Raw genomic sequence first — 16,758 nt, 5'->3', positions numbered from 1 at the left:
ACACATACCACTGGTAGACTTCCCACAGGCCCAGGTTCTGGATCCGCTCGATCTTTTGAACAGAGTAATAAGGCAGTGTACGGTTGAAGAGGTTCCACACCTTCTGGTACTCTTCTGAGGAAGAACTGAGAATAATCTTCTACAAAAGGAAAATAATTTCCATATATTATTGTCATATGATGCAAATACATGAACAATTCCTGAGACCCCTGGGAACCTCTATAACTTCAAGATAAAGCCAAAGAGTGATGATTTGGCCCTCTTCCCCAAGATGCAGTCTCTCCAGAGAAGGAATATTTTCAAAGTATAGTAATTTCCCTCTGGTTCACTTTGAAAATGGCTCATAGGTCAGCAGGTGGTGCCTAATACACCCATCTTAAGTGTCTCCAGAATGTCATTTTTTTTATATCCCACATAGGCCAAAACCAAAAAAGTAGAGCACATGGTCTGTGAGAATTAGAATTACAAAGGTGTGTGAGCTCCTCGGGCCCTTCACATACTGTCTCCTGTTGCTCTTTGTGTGCTTTGTGCTCTGTACGAAACACCCTCCCAGGACAGGCTCCATATTGGAAAAGTCTGTCTTCAGTGTTTGGCGTGTTCCCAGCACTGGGAATCAGCCAAGGTGCCTCATACTGATGGAGCAATAAGGACATTCGTTAGCACAGTGTTCTGTTCTGCTCAGCCCCACTCCCAGAAAGTAGGCCTCAAATGAGCTACTGAATTGTCCTCCTGTCCACTGCTGTCTAGTATCTTCCCCTCTAAATGTCCCTCATCACACTCAAATATCCCCCTTGTTTCTTTTTATTACTTAGTGAAATAGATTAATTATCCCAGCCCTGCTTGGAAGCTCTCCATAGCAAAGGTCACAGTTCATCTTTTCCCCTTACACTAACCACCTCCTTTCACGGAGAGCTACAGTCAATCCACAGTCACCCAGCCTTAAAATCCCCAAGACCTACAGAAACAAAACAGAAAGCCCACATGCATCTCTACCCTCTGGTGCCATGAGCCATAGTTTTATAAAGTAGTCATTTCACACTCATCTGTCTTTAGAGAACCCCTTCTGTCCAGTTCCAGGGTGTGTGAATCCCATACCTTAAATCCTGGGTCCGGCAGAGCTGCAGGGTCCCAGTAGTCTGGGATGTTCTTTGGGCCTTGTAACTTAGTATTGCTACAAAAGGTAAACAAAACCATTTACTCCTTAGACATATGGAAATCCTTCACGGGTGATCTCTACTCACCAACATCACTAGTCCTGAGTATTAGCGTAATATATTTTAAAAGATAAAATATTTTAAAAGATAGCAAAATATCTCCAACACAAGAACATTCATCTTGCCTGCCAGCCAAACCAAAAAGCCATCAGTCCTGAGAGATGCACTTTTCACCTGCATCCCGCCAACCACACAGAAGGGACAGAGCACTCAGGAAAGCGGTATACATGGGCCCCAGCCTTTACCCAAGTCTTGAAATTCAAAAACACCAAAGACTTTTTTGAAGCCTTAATGATATACACTTGACATAGAGAAAATATATATATATATATATATATATATATATATATATATATATTTTTTTTTTTTTTTTAAGTTTTTCGAGACAGGGTTTCTCTGTGGTTTGGGAGCCTGTCCTGGAACTAGCTCTTGTAGACCAGGCTGGTCTCGAACTCACAGAGATCCACCTGCCTCTGCCTCCCAAGTGCTGGGATTAAAGGCGTGCGCCACCACCGCCCGGCTGAGAAAATATTTTTTAAACTGTAAAATTGGCCCCCAAACCCACTTGGTAACAGAAATTTGAGTTAAGCTGATGAAAAGGTACTTGTGGTCTGTTGTTTGTCCTTCTTAAATGTGCATTCTTTTTTTTTTTTACAATACACACACACACACACACAGTGTTAAATTAAAAGGTATCATGTAACAGACACATTACATTATCTTCTAAAAATATAAACAAATAAAAGCAGTCATAAAAACCATGATGTTTAGGAACATCACTCTGAAAACTACAATCCAATTGATTGTAGTTAAATCGAAACCTCCGCTGTCCTTCCTACAGCAGATCTACCCTCTATTTCTGCTGGCAAGGGACAGCTCTTCATTCCAAGCCTCCAGAAAATCCCACAAATAATTTTCCTGGGAAAATATCACAGTTTAAAAATAACCAAGAAGAATCCATCAATGAGAACCAGCCACAAGATTCTTAGTTTCACCTATTTTACCTATTAAGATGGTAAAATTATCAGATTAGAAATCAGCATTTATTCTTCTTATGATTAAAGAAAACACTTGGAACACACATGTAAGGAAACAATAAGATCTTCAAAAAAAATCAAAAAAAAAAAAAATCTTCAAGAACCTAACAAGAACCAAGCAGAACTGCTAGAAAGATAAAGTGAATCCTTGACAATAAAAACTCAATGGTTAGCTCACAGCTTCACCCACCTCAAGAGTGAAGTGCACTGAAAGACACATGAAATGAAAGCATTCAGAAACTGGTTCAGAGAGCAAGGTGGTGGGAAATGTGGGAATCCAATCAGAACCTCAGGAAGCTCTAGACAGACCAGAACTGATGAGATATACCAACCACAGCTTTAAGAAGCCCACAGACTCTCAGGCAGAATAAATATAAACACATGCCCAGACACAGCAGAATGAGGTACAGACTCCAAGACCTTTAAAATTAGCCAAGGGGGGTGGGGAGGGAGTGTGATAGCTTCAAAAAGTACTACTTTGACCTACAATGCTACCGCAAAAGCTACTGGGAAAAGCAGAAGACAGCAGAGTGTAGCTTCAGTGCTCTAAGGGACAGTAAAGCAACTCCAGCCTAAATCTACACCCAGTGAAAGCATCTTTCAGACTAACTACAAACAACCACATCTCTCTTCCCTTTGAAATCTTATCTAAGGAATCTGAAGAAAAGTAAAGATTAAAATGTGAGTAATTTAATGAAGCCCTCACAGTAAAGAACAAGTGTCTCTTAAAGTTAAAACAAAACAAATATCAAGAGGAGAGTATGAAGTCCTCACAGTAGGAAAACAAAGACATCCATTCATTTGTGCCTAAGTGAAGAACCCACAGAGTTTCTTACATTGTCTCTAACACAATGAACAACTTTCAAACTAGTAGAGAGGAAAATAAAATATATTTTTTAAAGTCAACATTTTTTATTTTTTATTACATTTAATTTGTGTGTATGCATGTGTGCACATATGTGTGCATGCACAAGCACTTGTGCCACAGTATGCATGTGGAAGACACAAGAAAATTTGTTTCTCTCCTACCACCACGTGGGTCCAAGGGATTGAACTTGGGTGTGTGTCAAGTTTGGCAGCAAATGCCTTTTACTCACTGGGACATTTTACCAGCCCTGGATTATGTTAACTGAAAATGGAACTAAACTCAATGTATCCAAATGCAGTTTCAAATTTTACATTAAATGATGCTCCTACAGACTAAGCTATGTCTCATTCGTGCCCAAACAGCCATTGTTGCTATAGTTACTAGGTTACCAGCTACTATCATAAGGGTTGAGGAAGGAACTAGGCACCTTTTCTGAATGGGCAGGATGCAGGACACAGCACTCAGCTCACAGCCCACTGAAGAGTAGGACTTGAATCATTTGTACCTTATTTTGTATTTGATCAAAATAACTACTTTTTTGTGGTGCTAGGAATCAAAACCAGGACCTTGCATTGCACATACTAAGCATAAGTCTGCTTACAGTCCCCTAAAAACTAAACTAGAATGATGACACAAGAAATCCAGAAAAGCCGGGCAGTGGTGGCGCACGCCGTTAATCCCAGCACTCAGGAGGCAGAGGCAGGTAGATCTTTGTGAGTTCGAGGCAAGCCTGGTCTACAAGAGCTAGTCCCCCAGGACAGGCACCAAAGCTACAGAAAAACCTTGTCTCAACAAACAAAACAAAACAAAAAAAGAAAAAGAAAGAAATCCAGAAAAGAGAAAGAAAAAAAGACTTCCGAATTTTGCTTAGGGCAAAGAATAAAAAATAAAATATCCCTGCATAGGGAAAGAATAAAAAAAAAAAAAAAAGAAAAAAAAACTTCATGTAATGTGATGTAGGACCATCACAATCAATCACAACTAAACCTAGAGGCAATACCAAAGAGAATGGCATTTAACCAAAGCAATAAAATTAGAAAACAAACAAAAAACAGTTCTAATGAAAAATACCTTATGAATACCAAGATAATAAAGCAGGTAACAAGCCAGAAGATGTATCTGAAGTTTACAGAAGCAGTCAAGGGCTGAAAGGCCCTAACAGATGAAGAAGCTCTTGGTGCTGGAAAGCTGTTTCCTTCAGCAAAGTGCTGGTGTGTAAGTGTGAGGACCTGAGTTTGAATCCCAGGCACCCACAATGGAAGGCGGGAACCAGCATTTGAAAGTCTGTTTTCGCATACATGCACACAATCATAATAAATAAAATTTAAATAGTAAAAAAAAAAAAAAAAGATCCAGGTAGTGGTGGTGCATGCCTTGAATTCCAGCACTCAGGAGGTGGAGGCAGGTGGATCTCTGTGAGTTTGAGGCCAGCCTGATTAAACAGTGAGTTCCAGGGCAGCCAGGGCTACACAGAGAAACATTGTCTTAAAACAAATAAACAAACAAACAAACAAACAAAAAGTTCACAGAGGAAAAAAGAAAAGAAGTTGGAGGATCACCCCTATGTTTTATAAAAAAAAAAATACTCAATCTCATTCATAAAAGTAAGCAGACTAGGGGGCTGGAGAGATGGCTCAGAGGTTAAGAGCATTGCCTGCTCTTCCAAAGGTCCTGAGTTCAATTCCCAGCAACCACATGGTGGCTCACAACCATCTGTAATGAGGTCTGGTGCCCTCTTCTGGCCTTCAGGCATATTACACAGACAGAATATTGTATACATAATAAATAAATATTAAAAAAAAAAAAGTAAGCAGACTAAAGAAGACTATGAGAATGGCAGAAACCCAAGGCTTGATGATTCACTAGAGGCAAGGCCAAGAAAAATCAGTAAATTGTGATCTTGCTGGATGGTCATAGTGGTACAAGTTCATGGAAAGGAACTCAGTTTGACTTCTGGCTATGACCTGACAACCAACCTCCAAATACACCATAGGGTTCTCTGTAGCATTGTATTTTGTAATAGCAAAATATTGAAAACACAAACATTCATGAAGGGGAACAAATTAATAAACTATGTTATATACAAACACTGATGAACCACATGAGCAGAAGCAGATTAAAGAGTCTTCAGTGCGACACTACATACAACACACAACTTCAGAGAAGTTAGAGCCAGATGTAAAGACCCACAACCAAGCACCAGGTCAAACTCAGGGAATCCAGTCAAAGAAAGGCAAGGAGAGAACACATGAACAAGTGAGATCAAGATCATGATGGAGAAATCTACATAGGCAGCTGAACCAAGCTCATGGAAACTCATTAACTATGGACAAAAAGTTATGTAGCCTCCATTGGGTCCAAACCAGGTTCTCCGTATGTGGGAGTCAGTCGTGAAGCTTGGGCTAGCTATCTGAGGGCCCCTGGCAACAGGACTAGAACCTATCCCTGGTGCAGGAGCTGGCTTGTTAGAGACTATGAGGAGATGCCGTACTCAGACTTAATGCAGAGGGGAGGGGCTTGGCCCTGCCCCAAATTAATGTGCCGAACTATGTCAACACCCCATGGGAGCCCTTACCTGTTGGGAGGAGTGGATGGGGGTGGGGGGGGGCCAGCGGGAGGAGGGATGGGAGGGTGAACCATGTTTGGAATGTAAAATGAATTAAAAATAAATGTTTAAAAACAAAAATAAAAAAAAATTAGGCAAGTTTAATAAAAAAAAGAAAAGAAAAAAGTCTTCAGTGATTTGAACAAATTTGAACAATTACACAGGAAGTAGGCAGATGTCTTTATGGGCACCTGTGCATATATACACACTATTTTATTTTGCAAAGATAAACACAGAAAGGGCAATTAGAAACAAACAAAAATGGTTACAATTGGAACAGGGTAGTGATAACACAGACACAAACTACTGAGTATACTGTGTTACAGAGTTGGACTTTTAAACACGCACATGTCTTACATTTCATCAAAAGTAAACTTTAATTATAAGAGAAAAAGGAGGGCATGTTCTCAGGACTTACCTCGTTGTATGGCTCCCAAGGCATTGCTTCTTGGACTGCTAGTGCACATTTCCTCTCACTTACACCAGATCTTTAAATGACCTCTCTGTTTTACAAACATAATAAACTTTCCCTCTGAAGTCTTCAGAGAACCAACAAAACCAAAGGGACCCCACTTTTGGGCTAATAAAGCTTAGGCAGCTAACAGTATTGTTGTCTGAAAGTCCCAGCCTGGCCATGGCAAACAGACTCTAAGGGGAATTTGGTACATCTTCACTATCTAGGCCATTTTCTAGTACACAGCTATGTGGTTTGGCTAGCTCCAACCCCATCACAACTGTCCAAGACTAAACTACTTTTGTTTTAAAGAAAATTTGATCAGTGCAGAGCAAGAATTTCCCATTAGCTGCAGAAAGTCTCTCTCCCCTATTGTGTGCTGCCTATGGGTTCAATTAGATGCTCTTAACAGCCATCCTGTGACACAAAGAAACCCACTGTGAAAGCGAAGCTGGTTTGCTAATGGCTATTATACCAGAAGTTTCTTTGTTTTGGTTTTCTTTTCAAGACAGTTTCTCTGTGTAGCCCTGAATATCCTGGAACTCACTTTTGTAGACCAAGCTGGCTCTGAACTCACAGAGATCTGCCTGCCTTTGCCTCCTGAGTGCTGGAAATTAAAGGTGTGATGGTACATACCCAACAACTTAAACATTTTTTAAGATTCAGGTCCATAACTCAGTTATCACATTTAAAGACAAATGATAGGCTGACTTCAAATCTAGCCAGGTTTGCACATCCCAACAGACAGTTTTGTGATTTTCTGAGGAAACCCACAAAGCTAATCTCACTATGGCTCATAGACTTTCCCAACTAGTTTGGGTTTTGTTTTGTTTTGTGAGACAGGGTTTCTTTGTATAGATGTGGTTGTTCTGGAACTAGCTCTCTGTAGACCAGATTGGACTCAAATTCACAGAGATCGCTTGCCTCTGCTTTCCTGGTGCAGGAATTAAAGGTGTGTGCCATCACGGCCCGATTTCCCATAGGTTTAATGACAGTAATATGCTAGCCATGCATGCCAGTCAGTACCCTTTCATGTAATCTGAGAAGCTCTTGATTCTGGCAGCAAAGCATTCCTCAACTGAAACCTACACCAAGTAAGCTCACACATGCTACTTACCAGGACTGCTTCATTTGGACATCCTGGGGAGACACATACTTGGGTCTGCGACAAACCTTTCTGACAGTGCCATACACAAGGTTTTTCTGCAGAAAGGCTGGAAAACAAACAAAAAACAACTTAATGAAAAAAAACACGCGTGTATGTGTGTGTGTGCGTGTGCACGTTCGTACATGTATGCACAGCAGTAATGTTCTGTAAACATAAATTAAATGGGTTGGACAGATAATCCAACATGTAAAACCCAAGATCAGTTTTAAAAATAATGTGATTTTACACACTTCAAATAGTCATAAATAAAGAAAACCGGTATCCTTAGGCGACTGAGTTTAATGAATAGAGAAATGATTAGTAATTGGTATATCAATTATGCATGAATGCTTTTGAATTGTTCCTTCCAATAATATTTAAATTATTATTTTGCTTAGCAATTTTTTCCAGCTTGGATGTAAAGTTCCAGCCAAGCCTGAGACCAAATTACCACATCTTGAGTTAATGCAATTTATAGGTAATAATTTTGTCCTTATGACTTTTCTTAAATTTGAGTAAGCAGACTCTACAGCAGTATTTATCAATCTTTTCAAATCCATGTTCTCCTTAATAAACAAAACATTTGACCTACCCTCAATCTCAATCTCAATCTCAGGTTCATCCCAAGAATAGAGGGTGGATATCCATTCACATTTGCATTGAAAATGACAAATATCTAGAAGTTATATTTCCTATTAAGAAAACCCTATCAAGTGCTACTTTTATATCTAAATATATAAACCAATTTTTATTTTAATTTTAGGAATATTTTAATACTAAAGCTTATAGATGCCTGAATTTACCTGCCTTTGAAGATAAACTATGTAATAATTTGAGGACGTGCCCCTTCCACTGCAGCTATCCTCATTATCTTCTGGAGTCCACTATTCACTTAGCTCCCTTAACCTTTCTGTTGCTCATCATTCAACCGTCCACTGATGCTTTGCTCATGAACACACTGGCTTAATAACCATATATAATGAATCTTAAATGACCTTTCAACAATAAAAATAGCTACTTGGCATGTATGGAGTGGTTAAGCATATGTTAGACAGTTTCTCTAATCTTTCATTGGGAAAAAAAGAACCCCTTTTCCTAATATAATAACTTTGTTGTTTCCTTAATTTACACTGGACACATCCCTAAATGAGCTCGCTGTGGGGGATTCTGCTGTTGACAGTCGGGGAACAGGATGTCATTACTCTGTTTCTGGAAACTTAGCTATCAATACTTTGAGTTATTCTTTCATGAGAATAATTCTTACCAGAGCAGGTCATTTGGGCTGCTGTGTATATACATTTTGAAAGTGTTTGCTTCCTCATAATCAGTAAGTGTAAGTGGTAGAGTTTGGCTTGAGACTCTATTTCATTATACATAGTAAAGACTGGGTAGGTAAAGCCAATGACTTCAGACCTTTTCCTTTATAGATACTATTATCTACCAAATAATAATAATAAAAAAAAATCAAGCAACAGGTAAACTGTGATCACCTTAAGTCAGTTCACTGTGAGCATGCTTTTTCTAGCTACATCCTTGTACTGAAAGTCTATTCTGTCTCCAGAGACTGAAGTCCAAGTTGAGAACTAGAAAGGTATGTTTGACATTTTCCAGATATTTAAAAACTCAAACTGTGGTTAGCAGCAGTCAGAGGAGTGAACGCTGCAGAAAATGAGTCTTCACGACAGTCCTGCCTTTTCTATCCCCCTGTACTCTTCTATATACTGCCATCAATTACAGTGACTGGCACTTGGGACACTCTTGGCTGGTTTCCTCCAGTAAAAGTCATTCCTCTGGAGAACAGAAGAAACTTCGCTGAGAGGCAAGAGCATCAGGGAGTCTTCCTTAAACAAAACTGTAAGTGCCATAAAACCACAAGTCAAAAATAACTGAACAGTTCCAATGACTTCATAGCTGCTAATGCCCCCACCGAGGAGTCAGAGTGAGAGGTCATGGTGCCTGATCTGCGGGACCTGCTGATGCTGCTCTGCACTGCAGGACACTGAGCTGCTTCCTGATGCTTGGGACCCACACAGCCACACTGCAATGACTACAATTTTCTGCAGTCTGAATCCTGTTTTACTTTGGAGTCAAACTAGAAATGCAGACCAAACATTCGACTATTTTAAACTTTGGGACACAGAACTCATTTTGATTAAAATATTGGCCCTGAGAACTAAGACCTAAACTTTCCCCTTAGGGGAAGAAAGACTCAAAATTAGGAGTGACGTACGAAAGGGACAGCCTCAGCTTGACTGACAGCAACAATGCCATTGGATTCTCACCCATCAAAAAACTTTTCTTGTCTTTTGATTAGAATGGATTAAGGAAATTGTGATATGTCAGATTGTGGAATGTTTGTTAATGCCCATTCTAGAATTATAGTATTGACTTGGTAATGTTTGTAACTGCTTATAAGACATTGAGAAAAGTTTGACATGCACTGTAAATGGATTTAATGCATATGTTAAGAGTTCTAGATTTTCATACAGTGTAAAATTGTTAAGAGGTGCTCTAGACCAGCTGAAGAGAACATTTTCAACTCAGGTGATCCTCCTCTCCTTTAACTAGGCGACTATAGCCTTTAGGAGCACGATTATTCATAAAACATTACGACCTCTCCTGACATGAAGTATGGCTCTGAGACACAGAGCCCAAAGGTATCTCCCTCCCTTAATCTCTTGTTTCACAGAGGTCGGCAGTCAGAGACGGGTTTGAAGCTTCTTCTCCCCAGATACCTAAGACAGAAACTCGCATAATTAGAATGCCTGTTCTGAAGACGGGTAAATCTGGGTAAATGAAGGAGTCTCTGCCTAAGACTGGTGCAATCATCTGTCCTGTTGCAGGAGCACGGGCTTTATTAAAATTAATAAAAAGTGGGGAAGTGTGGGGGCTGAATTATGCAAGTCCACATTTCTGGTGGTCAGGAAATCTGAACAACTTAAAGGCGCAATTGGTGCTTTCCACACAAGAGGTGGTCGTCTAGCTCTCTGATAGTAAAACAAGCTGATGCCATCCTAACAAGTGGTCAGGATGTGCTAATGTTGTTCTGCTCCTTCTACTGTAAATTGGGGAAGAGGTGTTTTCAGTCTACATGACAAAATAGGCATGGACAGGACATGGCCTAAGTCACTCCCCTGCTACCTAAGAAACAATGTTAAGGAAATTTGTGTTACCTACCCCCCTCAGTTTACCTTGATATAAAAGATGTTTGGAAAATAAGTGCAGATGATTTCAGGATATGAAATCATCAGGATATGATTCCTGAACTCCCTCCAGGAAAAAAAAAAAGTAACTGCCGAAAACAGACAACCAAGTGGTTTTCGGAAAATTTGCCATGGCACCTTGCTGCTTTCCACACAGAACAGAGTATACAGAACAGTGAGGATACACTGCACCAAGGCAGGTCCTCTGATTCCCTTTAACATGCTGGACTTGTGAGTGTAAGGTGAGCTGAGCAGAGCTGGATGGAATGTTTGCATGGAGATTGCACAACTAAAACTTGAAGCATTCTCACAAATCAGCCACTGAAGAACTGGCCAATGGGTGACTGCTCTGCTTTTGTCTGTTAAGATACATGGGGGAGGGCTGGAGAGATGGCTCAGAGGTTAAGAGCATTGCCTGCTCTTCCAAAGGTCCTGAGTTCAATTCCCAGCAACCACATGGTGGCTCACAACCATCTGTAATGAGGTCTGGTGTCCTCTTCTGGCCTGCAGGCATACACACAGACAGAATATTGTATACATAATAAATAAATATTTAAAAAAAAAAAAAAGATACATGGGGGAAAAAATCATCTCAGCTCCAGCTTCTAGACACTAACTAAAAGGACAGAACTTTTAATTAATGTGTCCTAGAGCATCAAGGCTGAAAGTACCTACAGAAAATGCAGTAGGTTTGGTGCTATGCCAGGAGTAATGAGATGACACCACATAGTGGAGTCACGTGGGCCTCGGAGAGCCAGAGGTTAACCTTCAGATACAGAACTGCCACACTGTAGTCATTGGCCCGATCCCTCAATGTCTGAAAAGCTCCCTCTCCTGAAACCCTCGAAGCACATCTCCTTGACAGTGCAGGGCAGTAAGTATCATCTGTTGATGGGTCTGGCTGCCTTTTGGAATAGATACACCCTCCTTTCCTTGCTTATACCAGCTAGGCCCCCAGGTTAATACGGGAGGACTCACTCCACAAGAAAAGGGGTACCTTTGAAGTCTAACTCGTAGTTGTGCTTTCCAGCCTGGAACTTCAAGGTAGCTGCCTGGCAATCAGCACCTGGGACACAGACTGCCAGGTAAGCCTTTTCCACGTCACTGCTGCTGATGGTGGTCACAGGGTGCATTGTGCCCTGTAAGGGGAAATCCAAAGATGTCAGGGAGGCAAGAGGTTGTGGTGATGAACAAAAATGCTGGTTAATCCAGCCCCCATTCTGGACAGATGATCTTGTTATAGGGAAAGAGGAGGTGCCAGGGAGGGGGGTGACAGGATGGGGGGTATGGAAGGGAAGTTATATGAGTCTCTTGAAGCTACTGTAAATAGATGATGGTACATATAGGTCCTGCTAAGTAGGGTAACCAGAATGCAAGCAATAAAAAAGCAAAAGAACAGCAAGATGACTTAGCAGGAAAAGGTACTTGCCACTAAGGCAAATAATCTGAGTTCAATCCTTAGAACATGTAATAGGAGAAAACAAACTGCCACAATTCGACCTTTGACCTCCACATCCATGCAATGGCATGAGCACACCCATATAAATACATACACACAAATAAATAGATAAACAAATAAGCATTTTTAAAATTCTTCAGACTAGATGGTACAGCTATACAAATAATGGCAAACTATCAGCGGCTAATTCACCTAGGCCACTTAGCCAGTCAGCTCGAGAAACACTGCCTCTTCTACAGCTATTCTCATTCCCTTACTCCTCCAGTCAGGCTCCAGTCCCTTTCTGTGCTGATTTTATGGTCTCTTGGAGGATCTTTTTTCCGCCAGTTATTTATTTCAATTATCATTTTCTCTGCAATTACCTACTAGATAATATTTGGGACCGGATGGACTAAATTTGAATTCTGTGGCTTTGCTGTGGTTTAGATGTGGTTTGTCTCTCAAGGATTTATGCTCTGAAAGCATAGTCTCCAATGTGAGGTAGAGCTTTAAGAAGTAGGACCTGAGGCTCTGTAGGGAAGGCTTAGTGGTTAAGAGAACTTGTTGCTATTGCTGAGAACCCAGGTTTAATTCTCAGTACCCACTCGGCAGCTAACATGTCTGTAACTTCAGTTCCAATGGTGTCTAAGGCCTCTTCTGGCCTCTGCAGGCACCATATGCATATGATGGACAGGCAAACATGCAGACAAAACATCCACATATGTAAGATAAAAATAAATGTACTCTTCACTAAGTCACAAGTTCTACAATTTAGGGACAAAACATAAATAAAACAAAATCTGTCCCTGCCTCTGAGAAACAGTACAGCAAAAAAAAAGAGGAAAATAAAAAGCAAGTAGTTAACTCAATACATCATGCTCAAATATCCCACGGGTCTACGTGGGTGACACAGAAGCTACAGGCACTTGCTGAGAGTGACCTTTTCTGAGGCACAATCCAGCAAAGTTTCCTGAAGGAAAACAAGCATGAGTCAAGGCCTAACCCCAAAGAATGGCTTGGCTCTATGAAGGTGGTCAGAGAAGGGGTAGTAGGCATATGGTTTTGGAAAGAAGTATTTTATGGTTCTATAGTAGTGCTTAGTTTCTCCTTTTAAACTCTATCATTGCCGGGCGGTGGTGGCGCACGCCTTTAATACCAGCACTCGGGAGGCAGAGGCAGGAAGATCTCTGGGAGTTCGAGGCCAGCCTGGTCTACAAGAGCTAGTTCCAGGGGCTGGAGAGATGGCTCAGTGGTTAAGAGCATTGCCTGCTCTTCCAAAGGTCCTGAGTTCAATTCCCAGCAACCACATGGTGGCTCACAACCACCTGTAAAGAGGTCTGGCGCCCTCTTCTGGCCTTCAGGCATACACACAGACAGAATATTGTATACATAATAAATAAATATTAAAAAAAAAAAAAAGAGCTAGTTCCAGGACAGGCACCAAAGCTACAGAGAAACCCTGTCTCGAAAAAAACAAAATAAATAAATAAACTCTATCATCCTTCAAAACTAAATTATTAGGTTAAAATTTGAAAGAATGAGGAGGTGGTATAAAAATCACTTCCAGACAGTGAAGGGAAAAGAAGATAAAACAGGAAATGAAGGAAAGAATCAGCAGAGAGGAAACAGAGACAGACATATAACTCAAGTCCCATCCCCAAACCTTAAGGTGAAAAGCCCCTTAACACAGGTTATCACAGGGAAGAGAATGAAGGCAGCCAAACAGAAAGCAAAAGCGAAGGACTTTGGCTGTAATCTGGAGAAACCAGTGGTTAAACTGAGGAAGCCCAAGATTAGCAGCACTTGGAAAGTGACTAGTAAGATTTGAAGGAATGAAAATTCCCACGTGCTCTAAGGCAGGTCTGGTTGATTCTGACATTAAATTTGGGGGTACATTCTAAACTCAGAAACAAACTTAGCTTTTCTGAAAATCAAGAGAAAACTAGTCTGAAACTGGAAATTAGAAAAACAAAACAAACAAACCTAAAGAAAAAAAAAACAATTATTTGAAGGGAAAATGACCCCAAGGCTATACAGCTAACACTATAAAAGGAGACCCCCAAGAACTCATCAAGTCCACCTATGTCTCCATATCCTTGCAGCATGTGGGCACACCAATGACATCCACATGAAGTTCACATCCAGAGATTCCCAAACTGTCCTAAACAAGTTTACAGACTGTAAACAAAAACACGCACGAGCAAAGTGTTGGCAGTTGGAGGAGAAAAGTCTCCACCCCTGAACTTGACAGTGAAGTCTGGGAAGCTGCTCAGAGACTACTTTTGCATGAGTGCCATCAGAGCTCTTTGTGTTACATCAACAGGGCTGCCCCTGTATCCCCCCCAGAGCCAAAGGGATCATCAAATAAAAAATGACTGTTGCCTTTGGTAGCCATCTATTTCTGAAGAAGCCACAATATATCATTCTAAGCATGGAAGATGCACCCATGGTAAAAGAGAAATGTCCTGTCCTTGTGGAGCTTACATAAAAATGGGATCAGAGAAGGGCGTTCTACATATAGTTAAGAACAAGAAACCCAAGCCTCAACACAACCTCCAACAGGTCAGAGAGTGCAAGTACCATCAGGTCCCCAAGATAATTCTCACTGTGGAAAAGGATCTCTACAAAAATGACTCTCCACATAACTTCATTTCTGTAAAGTCCCCAGATCTTTTGATCCCAGCCTTTGTAGACATCTTCACATAATTGACAGTGAGTTACCTGATTTGGGTTCCAAGTCAATTGCTGATATAAATCATATTCTCATACATTGCTATCTTCTGAAATTGCAGAAACAGGCAAGAAAAGCAATTTGAAAGCCTTCAACTTTATACTACAGTTGAGGCACTAGCTCCAGAGTTTTCTATTAACTAACAAAAATCAATGAAGAAAGCTGACATCATGACAGTTATTTAACATTCAATTCCCATGAGCTAAGATATCTAATCATTCAAGACAGGATTGTAAAGATGCACTGTCATCCAGGTATCTGGGGATCCTGATGACTACCAAGTACACTCCCTGGCATCTTTGTGCTTCTGTTTAGAATGGATGTTACATCTTATACAAAATTGCCATCCTTTTTATTATCACACTTACTTGTCGTCCATATTCCTGCCAAGAACCAAACTCATCCATCCAGTACCAAACCCAGTCAGTAGTGAGGATGAAATGCGGGGGTTTAGTGACTGAAGAAGCGGTGGAGAGCCTGCGAGCCACAGTACTACCAAACTTCATGGAACCAAAGTCTAAGTTAACAAAGTGTAAGCCAGCAGCTGATTCTGTGTACACTATCCTGGAAAAGAAAATGAAGAGCAGATTAAAATTTCACCAATTAAACAACACAGGTGATTCTGCTTCCACCTATGAGAATATAGGATGTGCGAATAGTAAATATGTCGTACAGTTTTAGAAATGTTTCCAGAAGATGGGTTATCATGAAAATCCTTTCACTGTAAAATTCAGAAAATGCTGACTCTTCTTCAAAATAATTAAGACTGGAGATGCGGCTAGGGCAGAGCATTGGCCTAGCATGAACCAGTTTGATCTCCAAGACTACAAAAATAAAATGTGTTACCAAGCTGTTTAAAAAAAAAAAAAGAAAAGAAGAGAAATCCCTAGAAAACAAAAGCAACAATAGTTAGCATATACTGAGCATTTGCCAGCCCATGCATAATGTAATTTATATATAGCATAGTCAATCTTTACAGCCCTTTGGGATGAGGCTAGTATCTCCATGCAACAAATGGAAAAACAAAAGTCCATGAGAGCTAAGAAACACATCTGAGCAACAACAGCCAGCAGACACGGGATAAAGGAGACAGTCTGGCTGCACAGCCTACATGGCTACATGGCTAGCACCAGTCCTTTCTTTTTTTTTTTTGGTTTTTTGAGACAGGGTTTCTCTGTGGTTTTGGAGCCTGTCCTGGAACTAGCTCTTGTAGACCAGGCTGGTCTCGAACTCACAGAGATCCGCCTGCCTCTGCCTCCCGAATGCTGGGATTAAAGGCGTGCGCCACCACCGCCCGGCTCAGGCTCCTTTCTAAACATGATACTGCTCCAAGACCAAGGGGAGTGAGAACAGGGTCAATGACTAATGACATTTTTAGCAGCTAAGGTAAGGAGGTGGGGGACACATGTGAATGCAAAATCTGGGGAAGAAAGGAGGCCACATCTAAGGAGAGATTTTTTTTTCCCCTCTAGATACTGAACCGGGGATTTCACAGCATTCCTCAACTAAGCTATACTCCAGCTCTCTCTTCATTTTGAAGCAGTCATTAAGTTGCCCAGGCAGGTACTGAACTTGTGATCCTCCTGCCTCACCTTCCCAACTAGATGGGATTACAAATCTGTATCACAGACTCAACTCATAAGAGATACTTCTAGCCAGACCTGGTAGCACACACCTGTAATCCCAGTACTTGGGAGGTCTAGACAGGATCAGAGGTTCAAGGTCATTCTCAGCTACACAATGAGTTTGAGGTCAGCCTGGGTTACTTGAGAGTCCATCTTGACAAAAGAGAGATGGGGTGTGCTAGAAGGAAAGGACAAAGAAGAGAGAAGATAGATAGATTTCTGTATAGCTAGGTCCCAGGAACATGCCATGCTAAGGCAATCAGAAAGGACATTCACCTGTATGCATACTGGCTTTGGAGAGAAGAGGAAAACTCCCTCAGGACTCTCAACCAGTCAAGCCTCACACAAGTTTTAGACTGTTTCATACTTCTTTGTCGGAATTAGCTGTAAAGATATTGGTTTCCAGAAAAGCAAACATCAATTTCTTGGAGGAACT

At 40.9% G+C, this 16,758-nt stretch overlaps 1 protein-coding gene across 1 annotated transcript in view; it reads right to left on the bottom strand.

Annotated features, from left to right (window-relative positions):
* Positions 1 to 16,758, bottom strand: part of Parp12 (poly(ADP-ribose) polymerase family member 12) — a 39,974-nt gene that overhangs the window by 3,680 nt on the left and 19,536 nt on the right. Inside the window, exons 6-10 of the mRNA XM_057772610.1 lie at positions 15,066 to 15,261; positions 11,526 to 11,667; positions 7,296 to 7,392; positions 1,096 to 1,171; positions 9 to 139 (exon numbers count right to left, since the gene is read on the bottom strand). Of these exons, the coding sequence (XP_057628593.1) occupies positions 9 to 139; positions 1,096 to 1,171; positions 7,296 to 7,392; positions 11,526 to 11,667; positions 15,066 to 15,261 (642 nt within the window). The remainder of the gene's footprint in view (positions 1 to 8; positions 140 to 1,095; positions 1,172 to 7,295; positions 7,393 to 11,525; positions 11,668 to 15,065; positions 15,262 to 16,758) is intronic.

The sequence above is a fragment of the Chionomys nivalis genome, chromosome 1, assembly GCF_950005125.1.
Source record: "Chionomys nivalis chromosome 1, mChiNiv1.1, whole genome shotgun sequence".
Lineage (NCBI taxonomy): Eukaryota > Metazoa > Chordata > Mammalia > Rodentia > Cricetidae > Chionomys > Chionomys nivalis.
This window is presented reverse-complemented; position numbering and strand designations above follow the sequence as displayed.